Source organism: Ruditapes philippinarum, unplaced genomic scaffold (assembly GCF_026571515.1).
Source record: "Ruditapes philippinarum isolate M1 unplaced genomic scaffold, ASM2657151v2 ctg2154_1_1_1_1, whole genome shotgun sequence".
In the NCBI taxonomy this organism is placed as follows: domain Eukaryota; kingdom Metazoa; phylum Mollusca; class Bivalvia; order Venerida; family Veneridae; genus Ruditapes; species Ruditapes philippinarum.
The window spans coordinates 74684-97548 of record NW_026857475.1 but is presented as its reverse complement, the minus strand read 5'-3'; the positions used below and the strand labels follow the sequence as shown (position 1 = coordinate 97548).

Genomic DNA, 22865 nt, shown 5'->3' with positions numbered 1-22865 from the left:
TCACTGACTCATTTATACTTCACTTACTTTGTGTTAGTATATTTTTAAAGGTGTATATTTGTATTCAAACTGAAAGAAAATAATATAAAAATAATAAATGAATAAGCAAATAGTGTATTGTTATTTAACTATAATTTATTGAACATATTTAGCAAACAGTCGATATATATATTTAAATATTATTATGCATAAAACAACATCAAATAAAAAGAGTTGAAAATGCCAAATAAATTTTTAATGTTTGTGTATCAAAATGAAATGCCAATGTAAATGTTATTTTCATACAGACAAATACTTTTTTATCCATATGTAAGTATACCATAGCTCTAGAGATAAAACAAAAGTTCAACCATCAAAAAATACCTTAATTCAAAATTGGTATTTTACATATGATAAAAAGATCACAAACTAAAACAGTTTATCAAAACATATTCCGCTTTAATAAATTTCATCAATTGATATGATTGGTGTTTTTCACTAAAGCATATATACTTATATTTTTGTATCAATTTTGTTATACACGTCTTCGAAATTAAAACAATAGGCTGCATAATACTTTATCAATATATTTAAGAAAAATAAAAAATGTTATTTCAATCTAAAGAGGGTTTTCAATGTTTTTAAGGTATATGTACATTTCGTAAAACCTAAACAATATGTAAATTTGTAGCACATGGAGATAGCACAATACAGTGTAAAATAAAAAAAACAAATGTTTTATCTCTATATATATTTGAAACATATAACGAGATATTGTAAAACAACGCTGATAAGACTAGATTTAGGAGATACAATGGTGTCCAAATGTTGTCATTTTCATATGAGTTGGCCGCACATACTTAAGATATTATACCAACAGGCAACTGATTTTTTAAACATACATGATATCCGCAACACATAATATTTTCCTTTTGAAAAGATCTGCTTAAGAAACAATAACTTTATGAGTAATTAATTTCGGTTACTATAAATTTATATAAAAAACATTTTGTCAACAATACCATTTTTATTGAAAGTGGACAATGTTTTGTTTTGAGACTATTGATACAAAAAATGATCTATAAAATGTGGTGAATTTACATAAAACAGTACTGCTGGAATATAAAGCCATTTAACAATATCTAAAGGGATCTACACTTTCATTACAACATGACCTTTCCACTGACACGCATGCCATCAAGTTCCCGTGCCGGTGAAAATATTCCAGATTGCATTCTGGCAGCTTTCTCCACAAGACCTTCTTTAAATGCTTGTTCAGAAGCTCTTATCGCGGCAACATGTTTCATATTAAGTTCTGCTTTTGCTGCCGTAGAGGCAGAGAGGGTATATGGATAGGATAACGTGGTATGACTAAAAGAGAACGGATATCCATTGAATCCCAAGGGTAATTGTCCACCCCGGAACGCTTGACTTGAAGGATGTGCGTTTAGAAAAGCTGGCCCATTGGCTTGTCTCGAGCACACAACAGCCGGCGGAGAAGACTGCGGTGAATTTTGTGAATCTTTTGAACTGGTGTTTTCTTTGTTTCCTAAAACGTCCATAACAGACCAAATTTTAGGTCTAGGAGGATGCGAAGAATCTCCTGTTGTGTCACTTGCACGTTTTAAACTATTTTTCACTTCACTCGAAACTGTCTTATTTGAATCTTTTGAACCCGTGTCTTTTTCAGCGTCTGTGTTCGCTTTTGGATCTTGCAGTCTTAAAGCAACATTTTCTCTGTGTTCATGTTTGTCATGTAAGCTATCACGACGATGAGATATTTCACCAATGTCACCGGCATCACTCTGATCGGAGTCTTCGTCATCATCATCAACACTTATAATTCTGTCAAACACCTCTCTGTCTGATACAGACCTCGATAGATCTGGAATGAGAAAATGTATATGTATGTAAAGAGTATATCTATTTACATCTAGATTATATGTATGGTTACTTTATTGCACAAAATTACAAACATACAAAATAAACCAACGTTTCAATTTTTGTTTAGATCAATAAGTATTGTTTTCATAATTGTTGTTATTTTTATTGTTATTGTTAAATCAGAAGACCGTACTGAAAATAATTATACAATGTTCTCTTTTTGTGTAAACTTTGTATGATACCTTCTATAAATGTTTTTATTATCATTATTATAATCATGGGCGACCTTTTACGTTATAATCGTTAATATCATGCCAATCCTTGTAATATATATCCAATTTTATTTTCTTGTGTATAAAATTGAAAAAAAGGTTTGGCACGAATGAGTAGTTAATATGCTATTTAGAATATTCTGATATGTTCAGAAGGGTATTTGAAATAAGCACTTGAATAATGAATGTTCATATCAAAAGTGTCTCATTCATAATTTGACAGTTTAAATCTATTTGCAAAGTACTTAACATAATCAGATTGGTAAAATAAATATTTTATCCCCCAATAATACCTCATCACACGATCTGGTCAAATAAAATCTACCTTATCACCCGAAGTTATTTATGTCATAATAAGTCACTTAAAGACGCACTTCACAAATTTAAATTCAATTACAGAGCTCAAAGAAATATCTCCTAACCACACGTAGAGTAATTTATTACCATACCAATTTCCTAAATGAGAAGTCTTTCAAATACAATATAGTTATATTATTGTTAAACACAATTGCACGCGCTACTTGTGTTTAACACAATTTCAGGTGTACCTTAAAAACTACCATCGATTAATTCAACTTTTGTTAATGATTTCCTTACAGTTTCCGGCGTCCAATTATAAGAATGAACATTGTAACATTAATACAATTTCTGCTTAATTAATTTTACTATAAAAGCTCGTGATAACAGTTCGTTTTTCCGCCATGTGAGACAATTCTCATATCAATGTTAAATCTCCTTTGGGATATCCATCCTCTATTGAAAAACGCTCTTCACGGCGTTTCTTAAAAGAAATTTGGTACTAGAATAATATCTAAATAAACAAACATTGAATAGTATAGCCGTTGAGAAACTATTTTTATCTAAATTACATTCGTGTTTGATTACGGCATTACAAAGGCATCCTATCACAACATGATTAAGGCACACGTTACGTTTGATTGTAACCAAAAGTTGCAAATTAATTTTTTCAGCAGGGTGAGTTTTTACACAGCGAAAAGCAATGACCCGCTGAAAGGTACAGGTCACTTGTATTGGATTTATAACTATTTGACCAAAATTACACGAGGGACAAGGTTTTGTTTTACAGCACCAAAATTAGATAAAAGCAAATCAGTAATCACTAATCAGAGAACTAAAAACACATTTATGCAATGTATCAATGGAATTGTTATAGAAACAAATAATATTTATTTCTAATATTATATTTTCTGGTAAAAAAACGATATTTGAATAAAATATAAATATCAACTTTTTTTTTATTTTCATCAATGTTTATATCATTAGTCTTTGTTTTTTGTTTTTTTTATTTTGTCCTAATGTTTTTTCAATATTTATTCATCAACAGCCGATATAATAGTAGTTTTAACTTAGAACAAAGGGTTTATTTATTTATTATTCTTTTTCAATCCAACAAAAATAAATTTCATTATCATAACACGGAACAATGTTTTATTACATTTCACACCTACATCTACATTTGTTTCATCTTTACTCTGTTTAACTCTTTGATTATCAAAATGATAATAACCGTCAAGATGTAAAGGTGTACTTTTACAATTCGCATTGTCAGCATGCATATTTTCCTTTTACAATGTATCATTTAGTTTTGAGCTATAAAACAATTGAAGTTGATGTTCTTTACAATTTGACGGTTAATGCCACCGACTCAGATCTGCACATCGTTGAAGTGTCAATCACGTGAATTTAAATGGTTTAACACCTGTAGATACCGTACATTCTGATTTCGTTAAACCGTTTATGACTGAAGATAGCTTTTATCGCTACAGAAACAAATATTTGACACGCTGAAAAAAAATCGCAACAAGTACAATAAATTTGTATATCTTTAACAGTATTACGAGGCTTCCAAGATGAATGGAAAACGTATGTTCTGCTTTATTTTATTTTTTTGTGTTATCGTTAAATCACTAAAGTCAGTAACCAGCCTGTACAGCAAACAAGTGTGGGAAAACCCATATTGTTTTCAATTTTCCACTATTTTAATTGTTTCATACACCGATATTCACGGTCATTTTAGGGTTTGTTTATCAGATTAAAAGTAAATTTAATAAGTTTACATCATAATATTAGCGTAATCTACGCATAAAGTCGGTAGGTTCGTATACATAACACGATATTGTTTCGCAATGCCAACATCTTTAAAAACCTTAACTTTTATTATGTTTATCTTAACTTAAAACGTAAATGTAAATAAAGTTGTCAGGTACTTTTTGTCCGACATAAAATATCAATTTGATGCTCTGTAAGAGCAGCAGGCCCCCAGTAAAGATAAAGATGATAGTGTTGACACAGAGATAAATCCAAATAGAATTAAATCAAGTGTAAAAGAAACTTTAATCGCCAGCACGCATCGCTTCTTCTTCTTCAATAATGACATTTTTATGTTCTTCTTCGGTTGTGAGATTAGGTTTATGCGATGACGGATGCATTAGGCTAATACATTTATTTTTTAAAAATATGTTTAACAAATTTTTCTGTGTACAAAGGGTCAATACTTTTTGTGTAATTTTCTATTTAAATATCGAGATGTAACTTGGTTTAGATTTTCTTTGAAAAGTTTGTCTTATAACCTTTGTAACTTAACCCGTGCATGATTATTCGAATTCTCATAATTCATGATATTCCATCTGGAATAATAACTTTACAAATAACAATTATTATTTTATTTGTCAATAAAGCCTGTATCACATTTAAATATATTTGAAAAAAATAACGAAAAACAATTTATTTCCATAAGGTATAAATTAATGATTGTAAAAAGTCGTTTTCAAGATTGTCATTTGCTGACTTCTTTTATACAAAGACAAAAAGAAAGAAAAAAATACTTAAACATATAAGCCGCAGCCTTGATCCATTGTGATACGGCATAATATATTATATAACACCTACTGTGCTTATCAAAAATATATTTCGTAATCCATTCGCAAAAAGCCTCTTTAAAAAACAAATATACTCGCATGTTACCATAAAGGTTCAGTTTGAAGCCGTGTCAAAATTACTAATTGGATAATTAACAGTTAATTAATTCGGAAAGATATTGGTGCGATTGTGTTGACATCAGATTAAATGCCACGAAGACAATACAGATTTCTGTTTATTTGTTGTAAACAATAAATTAGTATACTGAAATATACACTCGTAAACGTCACAAATACATCATTGATATCCAAATACTAATTGATTTGTACCTTAAATCGAACAAAAACTATCTAAATTAAGTAACATCATACAAAAATATCTTTATACCGTAAATAATGCAAACTGTGTGGCGATGTGAACTTAAAACACGAAGTACAATGATATTTTACTGGAAAAAAATACAGGAGAAATTCTGTATGAAATGTAAAAATCAGCTTATGAAAGAATGTCAAAATAATTTAATAAACATCCAGCCCAAATGAGCAGAAATGAAAAAGAAACATTTGATAAAGACGAGATTACATAATATACGACTGAAATTTTAGTTATTAAATGCTTCAAACATGTCTATTTCATCCACTGGCGGAAGCTAGTTGTTTGATTTCGCGATATCAGAAAAAACGTTTTATTCAGGAGTAAATGGCTCGACCCTTACAAAATGTACGATTGTTATCTTATAGGATCAGGGCTAATATCTAAAATGAATCTGTAAACGATACATTAAGCTTATTGTATAGACGTACAACTCTAACACGTCAAAATTACGACAGAAACCAGAAATTCGTGTCAGCCATTGCTGTGTGATGAATTACATCATTGTCCCTGGACAGATAACCATCAACCACGAGCCCCCAAATTGTAAAATTAAACTAGTTGATTTAAATAATATTTGTGAATGAACGTTTTTCTCCCATAAATCATCACTTGTTTTGATAATTTGGTGCAACGCTCGCTGATTTGTTTCCTCCAAATCAAAAGAGGTGATCAGGCAATTTCGCCACACAAGAAGTTACTGATGAAGACCTACATGCCAAAAATGTTCCAGGTGCGAAGGTTCTTATCGCCGAGATGATTTTGCTTGTAAATAATTCAAAACCTTACTGAAGATACATTCTTAGATTATAATGTAACACAATCAATAATTCTATCTATTTAATACAGAGATAAACAAAATACATACATAAAATGATTGTGGAATGATGATTCAACCGGACTATCTGTTGCTGCCTGTCAGAATACTTAGACATGAAGCTTTCAAAAAATGTTTACTGAAGATTTCAAAAACATTCAAACATTCAAATTCCAATACCCACCCACAAGTGGCATGTTGAATAAAGCAGAATTGCAGGATCTTGTTTTATTTCGTTTTTAATTATAAGTGGCATTTATTGAGTTAATTAAGTTTAAATGTTTATATTGATGAGGAAAATGAATATGTTCATAGGTATTATTTTCAAAGATAAACTTGTTGAAAGTACGATCCAGTCAGGATTATTTGAACACAACTTTACGGAATACCCTTTTATTGGCACGAGTGAATTTAATTTTAAAGACGTTTTGACGTTAAACTTTTTGGCATATATGCATTTATTTCTATTTCAGTTTCCTTTCAATATTATCTTAGTCTGCCTTATAATTTACATCAGCTTAAAAACAAAACTTAAACTGTTTAAATCTGAATGGTAAATTGTTATTGTTTTATTTTGGCCATGCTTCTTCAGTTTTTGTTTCCTTAAAATTTATCTATTTCGTTTAAATTCTGTTTTAACACACCCCGCCACTCCCCCAAAAGAGTAAAGGAAATGTGTCCGACATTTTCTTTTTTTACTTCTATATTAATTTTTATTCATAAACACGTTTAGAATTGATTACCTCGGGTAATGAAATTCAAAGAAAGGTTTTGTATGGCGTGATATTCATTTAAATGTTTGAAGAAAAAAAAACACTTGTATATTAATAACACATACAGCACAAGATATAAACATTACACATTTAAGACAAGCACCTTTGTATTTTAAGACTGTTAACAACATCTGGTCTGATGTCTCATGGCAAATAAAGCGAATTGTTCAAAGCAATGCCTGACAACATGTTTGTTCATTAAAGGCAATGGAAACTTAAACTTAAACATAACTTTTGTGTTAACTACCAAAGAACCCATAAACTACAGGATAACCCATTTATGAATAAAATAATGTCCCTATTAGTGTTGCTCATTTCACGCCTACAGGTTATTAACAATTATATATCATTTTGAATTTCTCGTAACATATTGTTTTACATCAACAACAAAAACATTATTGAATAAACTGAATTCCCTTTTTTTTCGAAAACTTGATATGAATGTGAAGAAAAGAATTAACATTTCATAAAGGAAAACTAAATGAAAGTTTTTGCAAAAAAAAAAACAAACAAAAACAAAAAGGGAATAAAAAGACGACAGCTAAGGACAAAGTTAACTCCCCTTAATTTAATTGAAATGAATGTTAGAAAAGTATTCACCTTTAACTTGAGCAAATTATTTACCTTGTAAATTTATTTTTGAACATGTTGATGACAGATAGTCTGATGATTCGACACTTATATCTATTTTACATACGTTTTTACTTACAAATGCATTTATATGCATTTTTATTACTTAATTATAGTATCCATTTAAAGTTACAAAGACAGATGAGTTTAACAGTAAATATAATATCTTTGAAGTGTTTTTTATGATAGAAGATGAATTATAAACACCCAAATTATATCATGCATTTTAATATAAATCTACGCGCATTTGTAAAGTAATTATATGTATTCTGATGAATCAATTTTTGTTTAACAATGACTTTTATAAATTATACATTAAGTTTGATGCATTTTAATGCAAATTTCTATGTTTTATAGCATTATTTTTGCTTAAAAATATATGATAATAAACAATATTTTCTTCTCCATCATTGTTGGTTTAATTTCCTTGTTTCGACATAAACGTTTATTGTAAAACCTTATCAGTACATAGTGTTTTTATAAATCAAAAAAATACTTAATACATTATAAGGAAATACAAGTTGAAAATAGATAAAGTGACTGATGGAAAGCAGATAATGCTGAAAAGGATATTAAGTCGTTGTTTTAAAAAATAATATTGATTTTGTATGTATTTTAATTAGTTTTATCGTAATGAAATCAGCATAAAATCAAGCATTACGAATAGGTTCTAGAAAAGATAAAGGAAAAACGATTAAACAAAATGCATACAATGGTATATTTTTTACAAAATGTGAAATGAATATTCATTCTTCCAACCTTCAATCTTGCACTTTATCTGATGTTACAGTTATTTTGTTGTTGTTTTAACAAATAAATATCTTCTACTTACCATGATTGTCGTCTGCCGAGGTGTTTGCATGTGAAGTATCGGAATCATTTCCGTTGGTTTTACTGTCCATGTCTTCGTCACCACTGACGTCATCTTCTGATCTATTACGTGGTGACCACGTCATTTTGTTCTCTTTCTTTAAACGTCGGCGAGCGTTTGCAAACCATGTTGAAACTTGGGTTAGTGTCATTTTAGTTATGATAGCAAGCATGATCTTTTCTCCTTTTGTTGGGTATGGGTTCTTTCGGTGCTCATACAACCATGCTTTTAAAGTGTTGGTTGTTTCCCGTGTGGCATTTTTGCGTCTGGCGTTTAAATCAAGTCCGCCATATCTGTGAATATGAACAACATCATTAATTATTTTCTTCATTTTTTGCTCCAAATAACAAACTTAAAACAAATATTTTATTTATTTTATTGTTTTTTTTGTTTTGTTTTTTTGGTATTGGTGGAGTTATTGTAACTCATAGATGGTTAGCAATTTTTAAATATTCGTTATTTATATTTAGATAAACGTTTTCTTCGTTCAAAGATCTTTAAGGTTTTAGACTTTAAAGACGCACAAATGAAAGGTTATTGTAAACGTTCATTAACCAGGTGCGCTCTTTCTTTTTAGTATATAGATTTAATTAAAACTAATAAATGACAAAGGCTGAAGGAAGTGGCTCTATAAGATAAACTAATTGGTACTTGTGTAATTTTGGACAGACGCTAGACTCAACAGTCCGAGTTTAGTCTTATATTCATACTTAATACTCTTTTAACTTTAATCACATTATTCAATCTTCTAAAGATCATATTAAGACAAGCAAGATATGGGATAAATGTAGGCATGTCACTTTCATAATCAGTATGCTCAACTTCGCATGTGTTATGTCAAAAATTGTGACGTGAATATAATAAAACTGTCCTTAACCGCGCGATGATAAATAGAAACACCTCTGTTCAACATAATGTGAAACTTGAAACCTAAAATTGTGACTTTTTACAGCTGTGTTAATGTCCTTATCTGGCTAAGTGTTGGTATACTATTTAACAGCTGTCAAAATTACAAAGGAGAAACTGATTGTTGTTTATGGAACATTTAGTATTTTGTAGATAGGAAGCGCCGAACAAAGACGGGCGATAAAATCTTCCCGATTAGTCTGATATCGTTATTTAAGCCAATAAATTATGCGCAGTGAAAGGCAATAGCAAAGGGCATGAAACTCGCACTACTGTCAAGCGATTCAATATTCACCGTCTTTTGTCTCTAATTGGCTATAAAATGCTTTTCACTATAATCACTTAGACAGGGTATAACAGATATTGAGTTAATGATTTGTCTTCAGTGTCGCACGTGCATGAAACGTGCAGACGGAAAAACAAAGCGGAGTTTAATTGTGTAAAAGCAAACAGAAACAATTTCCGTATTAGTATTTTATGTTTTGCATGAGTTATATTAAATTTGTGCTATTCTGATAATGATTTCCACGATTGTTTTACAATGTCAACGCAAAGGGAAACAATGTTTTATATTAAATATTCAAGTCCCTTTATGGCATTTTTTGAACCGCAGGATGTTTTTTTTCTAATTATCATGTGTATGAAAAAGCTAAATTGATCTCTCGACATTTGTTTCATAAACTCACTTTTATCAGAATAAAGTTATTGAATTATAAGACATTTCAGATGTAATCTCTACTCCAAGGACAAAATACTGATCATCACTTAGTAAATAAAACCGATTATTTTCTAATTTATATTTCAAACACAAGTGCGCTTCCTGTGAATTGTTTTCAACTCATCTTAGAGCATTATTTGGGAACATTATCAAATTTATCTTTTGCACCAAATTAAATTAGACAGAAGAGCCAAAAATGAAAGTTTATTGCTTGATCTTGTTATTGCGTAGCAAAAAGCAGACGATAGTTTGAACATATCTCTTTTCCACAATACAGTCATGAAGTATTTGATCCTAGATAAAAGTGTAACATTATGTTTTGGCTAGTTTTTCTGTAAAAGGACATTTTACAGAATGTTCGTTTGACTTGGGCATATAATGTATGACAATTAGAAATAATGTATGTGGCAATTAAAAATATTGTACGACAATTAGAAAAATTGAAAGATGTGTCATGGCAATGTTAAAGTGTGCAATATACTTACATAAGATTAAATTCTTTGTCAGACTAAATGTTTATGCTACATAGATTGTTATAATTGTATATTTATTGAAAATGTATAATGTGTATCAGTCATATTAACTGTAAGTTTTCTTGATGAATATTAATTTTTGCAAATAGTCCAAAATGCCAAATTACCAATGAGGACATGAAAAAAAACAACAACAAATACTTCTGAAATGTGTTTAAAACATAAAAGCTGTGGATGAGCAATTTATTTGGTACGTGTCAAGTATAATTTAACCCTTGCTGTACATGAGCGTTTAAAAACATTTTTTTTTTTTTTTTTTTTTTCAGATAAAAAAAATTACTTTGAACACATGGAACTGAAATGGGTCATTTTAATAAAGATATAAAGATGTGATCGTTTTGTTTGGTTTTACGGCGTACCAACACAATTTAGATCATATTATAAAGACTTAACAATACCTGCTTAATAACATAATTAAAAAATAACAATAAAAAATTAAAAAAGTCAAATATGATATATACAAATTAAAATATACATTTTTTTTTAATTCAGATAAAGGCTTGTATCATTGACACAACATTTCTAAATATAGATAATCTAATGACCATAAGAATCTCTTACCCAGTTCCATATGGATAAAGCGCCATGCTTGGATCATAAGGGAAACATCCACCTTGGGCCGCAAGGGCTCTCCATGCCTCCGATCCTTCTTTCATATCAAACGCCGCCGGGTTAGCCTGAAATGAAGAATCATTTATATCAATACTTTTTTGTTTGGTTTTACGGCCCATCAACACAGGAGAGGTCATATTGGTACTTTCCAGTTTTACCGGTAAAGGAAGACCTCATGTGCCCTATCCGCACGAACGGGCACATGAATATAACCGGCGACGTTCCGTAAGCTAGCTGGATAGCTTACAATATTTATTAATGTTATATAATACCAATTTAATGCATGTTTCGTCAATGAAAGCGGCTAATTAATACATGATACCTCGTATATTTAATATAATTTGGTCATAAAAGACATATAAATATAGATGTGAAGAGATTATGTTACTTAAAATGATTCATTAAGTTATCACACAACTTAATTTAAACATTATGATTAATTTTTGAAACATGCATTTTGGTTTTGGCTTTGAAATATTGCATTTTAATATCAAAGTATTGCCACATGATGACAATTTATATATATGTGTGACAAGATCACAAACACTGTTTTTTTTAAATTTATTTTAATATAATTGATTAATAACCTTTTTTTTGTTAATAATAATATGAAACATTCCGACCAATCATAACTGAGCCTTTACTGTTTTTGATTTATGGGGGAATATGACTTTTGACGGGTATAAACTCTTTATACACTTACGGAAAATGATAAAAGTCAAGACCAATTTTGCAAAGAAAACACAAATCGACATGTGTATGTTTGAAATATCATATTTAAGCACCGCATCAACAATAAAGAGATGCTGGTTCCCCGCTGATGAGAAGTAGGATTTCACGCAAAATGAATGAGGATCCAATCAAAATTTGTCAAAGATAAATGGTTAACTCTCGGGAGCCGCGCGAGGCGAACAGATGCGTGAAAATACAGTTCTTGTACGTGATAAAAAATTTTGGTCCAAAGGTAAAGCCTTTTGTTTGTACGTTTTATTTTGCCCGAAAAATTAAATTGGATTAAGTTTTATTAAAAAAAGGCTTTTATTTAGGATAGCATCATATTGTAACATACCTTCTTTCAAAAGTTAAGAAATTATAATTTTAAAAATAATGGTCGTATGTCTGCGATTAAAGCTATATTTGAAATATTTTAATATCTTGTATTAAAAAGATATGTATTAAAAAGACATAATATTATACTTTATCTAATGAATAAAAGCAGAACATAATCAGTTAAATTCTTTAGAGCTGTAGATCGGCATTTTCTTAAGATAAAAAATCGAGAAAGTTCTTTAGTACATTTACTTGAGATAATTCACATTATCATCATTATTAATATAAAGTTTTATTCTAATCTTGTAGCTCAAAACGCTGTGTGTTTTGTATTTCTTCCTCTATTAGTATATAGCAACCTCTATTAGTATATATCAAATCATGCTATATTTTCTAAATAAGATATATTAATTATTATTTTCGAATGACGAAAAGAAAGAAAGATGGGGAAATGAGAAGGAAAAAACGCACTTCGGCGTTTGCACGGAATTCAAAATAAGGGAAAATAAAATATAGGATCGGGGATATAAACGTCAGTAATTTAGCTTGGAAAAAGTCTGCAGAGTTGATATTTATTCACTCACTATGTAGAAAACTTGTCATACAAGGATACGTCGCTCATAATTTATAGATAATATCTCGAAATACGCTGTTGGATGCAAGCTGATAAGCCGGGGTAGCAAGCATTTAGTGTCTCGAGTCAACTATCATTTCTAATATAAATAGAATGTATGAATGTCTGCGCAGGTGGCTGGGAAAATGTAATACAAGAGTATGGGGGCGAAAACATCTCCCTGTTTATGCCACTGAGATATGTTGAACAATCTATCTAGGCGTAATGCCTTGTTTTTGTCAAAAGTAATGAACATTGTTGCTTATGATTAATATAGGCAGTATAAATGTACGATGTGATTATATGAAATAAAATATCTCCATTACGAATGAGATTTCTGTTTCTTTTATTTCCCCATACACTGCGTCGTTGGAAAAAAAACGGAACGCCATTTTTTTCTCTTCCCCCAAAACGCGTGCTGTTTATTTTTTTGTTTGTTTATTTTTTGTAATGTTTGTTCATCATGCATAACTCTGCAGACTCAAATGTGATTAATACTAAATAAAAGACATTTTTCATAAGAAAATGTTTTAAAAAATATGAATGTAGCACATATTTGTCTCGAGTTTTAATTATAATTGTTATTATGAGTTAGAGAGAATAAAATTAAATGCAATCCAATAGGCGTTAAACATTTAAAAAAAATATTTGAATTAAAATATAATGATGTTTTCTATTCAAATATAGTACGGTACATCGAATATTTGTTATGTTTTAATTACCTTTCAATAAATTCCCAAATGAGTTTAAAAAAAAGAAATCCAACGGAAGAATTGTTCATTAAATGTAACAAAATTCTTTCAATTCTGTAAAATAAGCGACGACAAACAAAACATTTCCAAAATTATCTATAAACAGAATCTGTTTATCAGTAACTCATAAATGAACAAAATAATGTTTGTAAATATATCACCGTTTTAAGGCAAGAAAAGCCATATCGATATTTAACCATTATAAAGTGAAATAAAGTTACATTATAAAGTTAAATAAATGCATACATTCAATATATAAACAAAATGAAAAACAGGCACACTCTTTGGGTGAGATGTTACAATATTGACACGCACGTTTCTGACTATAATTGAATTAATAAACTGAAAATGATAAACTAAGATCCTGCCCTATCGTACGGTCAGGCCAGCCGAGAGGTCAATAATCAAAGACAAGGAGATGGCCCTTTCACCTTACTGGACAGCCTTCATGTTATGGGATCTCACTTCAAACACATTGCAGATAATGTGTAGGGCGCATCACAATATTTTTGTGCATTCTAGAGAGGTAATTATTTTTCTGGCCCTTTCAGTTGTGGGATAATTATTGTTGATACTGGCCGTTCGGTGTCATGTTTAATTAGTTTATTCAATAAACATCACAATCTTTATCCCGGCTCCCGATTTCGGAATGCTATTGATTTCATCGAAAGTCACCGAATGGTTATTACCAAAAATATCAACAAGTATTGACGCTGAGGGTTTTAAAGTACGAGTATTTAAATCAGAATTAATCGTAAATTTTATTTGCTTTGTTGACTTACACGTAACTATTAATTTTCGGCGCTTCGTGTTATTTTTGTATTTAATCCCGGAATATAAACCCGTTTCCGTGTTTGACATGCATGTTTTAGGGACATATTATGATATCTACATTTATACATCACTTGAGTGCAAATGCAGTGGCTTATTAAGATTTGAGTGATGTATTTTGTCATGTCATCGGAAACACTACCCGTATGACCCATGAACGTCGGGTGTATAATGTAACAGCGGTAACAGCACACGAAGAAAGTGTTGACAGGAGGAAACTAGAATTTTTTCTTCAGGACACACGAAATGTGCGCGTAGTTTTACATATTTTTTTAACCCTATTTGCACATCTATGGTAAGTACTTGGCTCGCATTTCAGATAAATTACATGTAATATCCAATGTATAAAATAAAAACAACTAATAAAACTTTATGTATAATAATTAAAGCGCATGACAAAATTGTAATTTTAAAAAAAAAAATATACTGTTATAATAGATTTTGTATTAAATATGAAAGTCGTTATTTTTTATTACGTTAATGCATAAAAAAATTAATGCGTTGTTCCTTGCAACGTTTTTCGTTTATGGATCGTTTTACACCATTAGATTTTTTCTGGAAAAATCGAGTGAGCGAATGATCTGAAATTTTGCACACACGTTACTGGTCAAGACCTACATCAAATTGAACATTAATCTCGAAAAATTAGTTCCAGTCTCGTCATGTTGTAAAAAACCTCAGTGGAGTCCCCTATATTATCTAACCAGTATATCTCACAGGCAACTTTAGAAAACTATTTTATAACCGATATTTACAATTTCGCAAGATAATAATAATAATAATAATAATAATAATAATAATAATAATAATAATAATAATAATAATAATAAAATAATAATAATAAAAGATTCAACTGCATTTCTTATATTCTTATTTTTCTATTTCTCGATGTTTTCAAATTTTAGTATCATTCTATTGTATATTGATATTTCATTTCCTCCTATACAGCTATATATCAAGAATATGAACAATGCTGTATACATAATGAGTCACTTAACGATAATGCCATTCGGATGGACAAACATGGGCGCGTTTAAGATTTCCGAACGATTTGTGTCTATTTCGGACCTACGCCACACATAGACAAATTGATTTTCAATACGTTCTTAATTACACCGATCGCACATGTTGACATCTTGGCGTTCATCCCCGTACAAGGCTTAATTGTTAAGCAAAGAATTAATTGTAAATCTAATCAGATATATTATAGATAATTATATACGGATTAGCGATATTCGTCCCGATAACATTTCGTACTAATGTGTCGCACCGTACCGTGCTTGTTCACTATTGTTTATAGCTATGTTTTACCGGTAGAGCTTGTTTTAGTAAGACAGGTGTTTTATTCGCAGGTCATGACTTTATTTCAATCAGATCATTTATAAAACAATGTATCTTGCATCGTCAACGGTTTGATTTTGATATTTGAAATTGCTCGGGCATGTTTCGAACAAAGATTATTGTAAGAATGCACACTCAAATGGCCCGGAATTTTAAACGTTTTTAATCATCCAAAATCTATCAGTCAATTGAATGATTTTGTTATTACATGCTGCATTTTCATAGAACAATATTGTTCTCGTATGCATGTCTATTTTTCCTATTTTGTGTACAGTTAATCGATAATTTCGTACTTGATCCCTCGCTAATTTGTCTTTATTTAAGATACATTTGTCTTTCTTTTTTCATTACTTTGCCAAAACATAGTACACATGTTACAAAATATCTACTCAATTAAACAAGTTACTTTTATAATAGATTTTCTTCCGGGATATGAAACAGCATTTGAATGTGTTTTTTTTTCTGAAACGTATGGCAAATAGGGTAACATAATCAAATGATGATGTGACAAATAATTTGATGCATTTGTAGGATATGTTGAACATTCAACATTTTTTTTTCACCTGAAAGTTATTTGAAGTATAACTAAAATATAATTCAGACTGTCGGATTCAAGACTTACCAAAGGCGAATAAAATGCTGAACCTTCTGTTCCAAGGGGCACGTAACCCTGTCCAGCCCCCGCAGCATATGCCGCCGCCGATGCTCCGTATACGCCATCTGGGAGTCCCTGTACCCTTGAGTAATTAAGCAAGGCTGTGCCATACTGACAGGAACAAATCGTCTGCCCTGTGTGCGGATCCGTCATTATTGGACGCCCGTTTTCACAGCAAGCACGTGGTGACGTCACAGAAGCGGATGATGACATCTAAAATTATAAAAAAGAATCAAAAGATTTAAATGATCGTTTATTAACCCACGAGAGAATTTCTATTGATATAGTATAAATATTTACATTATAGCAGATGGTCTCGAAATATAGTGTTTGACAAAATTCTAGATTGAACTTTGATATATTAATGAAAAATTGCGGATACTCGACAAAACACCGGACCATCATGGGAATAGGGACGTAGCATCAAATCATAGAAATATTAGATAGAGTATTAATGACATTTCAAGTGCATTGACATTCAAGCAACAAGCAAGCTCCTGTGTGCTTACTGGAGGCACTAAAACAAAGGAAAAATCGTCAATTTATATGATTTGAAAATATTACGATCGATAATTAATTAATATGAAAACCACACAGAACTGATAAATTCTTGTTTACACAGTCAAATCATACTACTATCCCTGCGGCAGCCGAAATGCTAAACCTCTTGGTATCGCAGATGAAATATATGTGATAGTGACCAATTTATCACATCAGCTGATCTAATTAATTAGGTATGTCCTATGTAAATAAATAAATACAAGATTTAATCTCTATTCTTGTTTGCTGTTCTTTTTGTTCTAACATCAGAAAGTGTTTGTTCGCATGTTGTAAGCATCAGACGACAAGTTGTACTTTTGATCTACAGATTCATATCTACATAATCTGTGAGTGTGTTACCCATTAACTCGGGGGGACCTAGCGGTACAATTCTCATATACAATTAATAACATTACTATCACGTGTACAAAGTACTTCTTTACCAAAACATTTTATCCATGGTTCTACTTTATTTGTGAATTCTTGCAGTAGATTTCGCCTAACTTAAATGCCCCGTTACATCTCATAGAACGCTATTTTCAATGTTTTTTTCTTGGAGTCATTGCATTAGTACATTTTAGAAACAATATCTTCTAAATTTCATTGAACACTTAATCTAATAATTAATTTTGATTTGAAGAAAAACAAAATTGAATAAATTGTCTCAATGCCTAAATTGTCTAAAATACATATACATGTATATGTTTTTTACTAATTAAATGAAACAAAAGTTAGAAACAAGACTATAAATTACTTTTATGTAGCAGTAACAATGATAATATTATAAATGTATATATACTTTTTCTACTTAAGAAATACTTCGTAAAAGCAAAAAGACAATCCTCCTTTTGAATATCAACGAGTTAATTTATTTAAATGAACTGAAAACCATTATGTCTTCATTGTTTAATTTTATATCTCAACCCGTTGCGTTCCGAAACCCATCTGTCATTCAACTTGTTTTTGAGTATAGGTTGTTTGACCCGCGTGAACTAGGGTGCGAGGGTCGACTCCACGGTTACCGGAAGCGCGGCATCTGATTGCGGCGTTGTATGGGTTATTATATTATGTTTTTCTGTTAATGAAGTAAGTTGAAACTTATTCGTAACAGTATCATCTCCGCAGCAGCGTTTTAGTTTTCATTGTGTGTCGTCTGCTTTAAAATTTAATGACTATATGTTTTGTTAAATGTAAAATTAATACGCGTTATTTAAACAGCTTAAACACAGTGAAGATAAATCAAAAGTTATTTAGATATAATGCAAATGTTCTAGATTGTTTTTTTTTCATTAAAATAACGTGAACTGATTGTTTTAATGTTATTATTTACTAGACTTTTTGTTTTATATGTACATTTTTTATAATTTTGTATTTTAAAAAAAAATAGCAGCTAGAGCAACGAAAGGATCTGTGACATGATATTCACTCTAATCGTAAAACCAGAGCGCCTTATTAGTTAACTAGATATTCCGCATTCATAACTCTTGATGAATTGGCAATTTTTAACGTACCGTAACGTAACTTGATAGCGGCGATTAAGAGTGGGGACGGCGCATCTCGTTTACTAGCAATTGATAGCTGAAGCTAGTTAACACGGTTCTCAGCCTCCACGCCACATGTAGCAATAATCGGGAAATAAATGGGCAATAATCAGCCGTAATCAGCGACTGACAATTATAATTTTAATGATCATTAAAGGCACCCTACGTGTTATATCATTTTAATTATTTGGATGACATGTTTAAGTTAGTGGCACTCGTCTTATCAAGGTTTTATCGGACTACTGGTGCAATGTTCGAAACATGGGAAATTTCAGGAGGGAGAAAGCGTCGCGAAGTTAGACAATTGTTACAAAACCACTTCGTTTCTAATAAATTGGCATCAAGTGTAATCTAAAATTAACAGTTGGTTACTCTCGCGCACGGTATTTACGCTGGAAATTTTTGTAACAACATTTTTTTTTTGTATAAGATGCTATTGAATGCTAGAATTGAAATAAAATGATGTGTAAAAATGGTAAAGTCCCGTATAAAATGATTCCATTAATGATAAAAAAATAAAAAGAACGTCACTTGATGTCACTAATATATAGCAATTTGATAAGCAATTTTACTCAAGATTTATGCATCATAACAGTTCATTTAAATGATAAATTATTAAATAAACTTTAAATAATACAAAATCATCTACAACTTTTACATGATGAATTATTTAATAAACTTTAAATGATACAAAATCTTATAACTAGCAATGCCAGTTTCCGGTAAAGTGACAAATATTTTTGTTTCTTGTCTATTTTTTTCTTCTTCGCTATTCGTTATGATTTAGCTCACTCCATCTAACGAATGTGCATGCGTATGACTAAAAAGAACAAAAAAACGGATGATTTAGGGCAATGGGAAGAAATATGCGTGATATCTTCAATATGTGGTGTTTGTAAAACCCTAATTCTGAAAAAAAACAAGCATGCTGCAATCTATTCTTTTTAGTATTCTGATTTTCTTTTTCGGATAAAAAGATTATATTGTCGATCATCAAGATAAATAATCCCCCCTTACCTATTATGGCAAGAACAACTCACGCACCTTTGATGCATGTACATGTACGTATTAATTAATAAATAAATACAAATACATTAATTAATTATTGAAAAAGCATTAAGTTGGATGCGAAGTGTAACTAAGAAAAAAAATAAGTAATTAATATTTTAAAGACATTACAGTATAACCAATCCAAACACATATAGGTTGGTTTAATAGGCAAACATCTATCGATTTAAATTTAAGTTAAATGCACATTATGCCTCCGAAATTCATGTTCTTTTTTTATAATTCTTAAGAAATGTCAAACATTTGTTTAATAAATGTTTTATGAATGGATTCAGGGCATATTAGATGTTTAACAACTGCTGAATATTGTGTCATAAAAGTAGCAAAATGTAAACAAAGTAGTAATTTGATTTCCATATGAATTCACTTGCCAACGGAGCAAAAGAAGTAAAAGATGGTTAATCTATGTGGCAAAAGTATTATATTTTTGTTTGCTTTTTTTGGAAATTGTAATAAAAAGTCTTTGATAAATAAAGTGAGGCAAAATGGTTATGATAAATATTGTATAAATATATACATGCATTTATTCATTGAGTATAATTTGGGAGACACGAGTCATCGTTCTTTTAACATATTTCGTTTTCAACATTTCACGTGAGCTATCATTTAATAATTTTATATTCATACCTCATATAAAATAATTTGAACTAAACAGATCCTGGTGAAACAAATTATCTTATTTAACTATTCATGATAAAAGGGACATATTTCAAAGTCATAGAATTCCGAGATTTCAAATATAAAAGTTTAAATTGATTTACAAAATTTTTTTTTCTTCAGAAAAGAGAAAAGTGCATATGTTAAATGTGTGAGTTGTTGTCTCAAATTAAAATTATGAAATAAATCTGTACTTTTAGAGTCGTTAAACCTTACTCTTTAACCACTATCAGACATAAGATAATTAATTTTACACATTGTGCACGTTTTTTGCTCAATCAGGGCACGGGTAAAATAACATTTAAGTTGAGACACACGAGTAAGTCGTTGAAATTTTCTCGTATTAGAATTCAATCTCGCAACAACGGTGTCATTTTGTAATACATAAATGAATACTGAACATATGGTAAAATTGGTTGATTAAAAGATTTGTATTTGATAAGTCCTCGCAGAAACCACAGTTTAACATTGTTTTAATTTTCTCATTTGACATTATGAGCACAAATTACTACTTTAAAACCGCACGCCGAAGATTTTGCAACAAACTTTCAAACATCACTTGTGCTTTTATTAAGACTTTGAGTAGCACGAGTCACGCGATCTTGTCTTCGTAAAGCACGGGGCTGCACGGGGACGAGGCTTTTCTATGTGAGACTGATTAAGGTATAATCGCACACATTTACACACAAATAATTGCTTTGTTTCAAAAGTACGCCAGTCTTAATGAAATATTAAAAAGGACAACGGAAATGAATTTTATATTTTTTTCCACGTGAAGCCATATTGCTAATGTTTAAGGGATTCATTTGTTTTCCGTTGCTTTATTGTTAACAAGATAATTAACAAATGATATGATTTTAACAAGATTTAAATCATGTATGAATAAAGGTTGCTCAGTGTAATTTATAAATTTTCTCTTCGACATAGAAATGGGAGAAATATTCGGGTGTCAAAACTTAATTCTGCAATAAGTATGACAAGGAAAAATTACTTACACCATATTTTAACGCAACTGCTATATTTCTCGTGTCTTGTAATATTGCAAAACATCATGATAGTTAAAGGCCCATCATGCCCCAGAAACAAATATTTTTTATCTTCCTAAGAAAGGGCAAACATAAATTATATAATGTTTACCTATTTAAGGTTTAAATACATATCTCTTGACGAAAGTAGTAAAATGTAAGCAAAATGGTATTTTGACTTCCAGAAAAGAATACTAAATCACTATAACTGTACTCATTTACAAACAGCAACAGAAGCAAAATGTGTTTCATGTGTATAGCCATTGAGTAACTTTTTGGAAACTGTTATAGGACACCAAATATATAATAAAACTTTTTAGAAAAGAAAAGAACAACATATGTCTGGGGCTAAATGTACCTTCCACCATTTACATGCAAAATCTTAGATATGATGTTAAAAGTTAAAGCTAGGCTTGTTGTGAAATTTAAATATTTGTATTTTATTTTATCAATCGTAACAATTGATGAAACAACCTTAATTCTATATAAAAGAAAATGAAATAACGTTATTTCTACCAATGGCCATTTTATATAAGGCAAGATATACTTTAGCTATAGAAAGAAATATAGAATAATGCATAGAGCAATATGTAAAATGTTTCAACATGAAACTGTATAAAATCATGTTATACTTGTCATCCTTTTCTGTGTTTTAAAAAATATTAAATATTGACACCTTTTTCTATGCTGATTTTGCACAAAAACATGTTTAGACGGCATTCATCTTTGTAAGTCATTTTTAAAACTAAAACTGGGCTATTCAAATGAATGTATATGTATTTGTAATTTTTGAAACTTCAGATAATATTTAATAAACGAACTTTAAATAAACTGCAGAAATAAAATATATAAAGAGATAATTTAAAGTTGATACTTTAAGTGTTCTATTTTCAATACCGACGAATTGCAAATTTCATTCAGAATTATATTATATTTCTTTTTACCTTGGTGACAGCTGGCGATGATGGAGACAGTCTATATCCTGGTTGACTAAAAGACATTTCAAGTCCGAACTATTTTTTTAAAATAAAAATCTATCTTATTTTCCAGTTAAATGTTATCTTAAATATCAGCTACATATCAGGTTAGATTACTTCGCGAGTTAAATCCAAAGAATATACACTTTAACGTTCATTTACTTATATTTCTTATTTTTGTTATTAAAAAATTTAGGAATGTCCGCTTTCTATACTCGAACCCTACGCCGCTGTCAAGTTTCACCGGACTACAACCCGTATCTTGTTTACTGGTTGTTTAACACGGCGAAAACTTAATACACAAATATCTACACCTTATTATACAAAATCTTTTGTATCATATGTTACTATCTAGTTATTTTCTACGCTCACGATTTGCCACACGCCTTGTCGAGCGCCTATTGGATGATGAGCGAACCAGATAACCGGTAGGCGGACCAGTCTGTGTTTCACAAACCAGTCAAGTGCCGCCATATTGGATAGAACATCGTGAATGGGACGGATTTTATTTTCAATTAAGCATGGATAAAAATCTTTGGAACGTTTGTTTGATCCGTGTTGCTTGTGG

The 22865-nt window shown here is 30.3% G+C and overlaps 1 protein-coding gene across 1 annotated transcript; it reads right to left on the bottom strand.

Moving 5' to 3' along the window:
• Positions 1-1041: 1041 nt before the first annotated feature.
• LOC132749867 (homeobox protein araucan-like) lies at positions 1042-22632 on the bottom strand. The gene is made up of 5 exons (XM_060739779.1): positions 22265-22632; positions 16457-16702; positions 11197-11312; positions 8440-8771; positions 1042-1864 (listed from the first exon to the last, which is right to left on the bottom strand). The coding sequence occupies exons 1-5, from the start codon at positions 22319-22321 to the stop codon at positions 1143-1145; spliced, it is 1473 nt and encodes a 490-aa protein (XP_060595762.1). The 5' UTR covers positions 22322-22632; the 3' UTR covers positions 1042-1142.
• Positions 22633-22865: the final 233 nt, after the last annotated feature.

Bases quoted from the DNA above. Each gene is read 5' to 3' on its own strand.
- LOC132749867 (XM_060739779.1), bottom strand. From the start codon at position 22,321: ATGTCTTTTAGTCAACCAGGATATAGACTGTCTCCATCATCGCCAGCT. The intron at 11,313-16,456 runs GTAAGTCTTGAA...TCTTCATTTCAG, and splicing joins CAGCATTTTATTCGCCTTTG to GCTAACCCGGCGGCGTTTGA. The intron at 8,772-11,196 runs GTAAGAGATTCT...TCATATTCACAG, and splicing joins CTTTATCCATATGGAACTGG to ATATGGCGGACTTGATTTAA.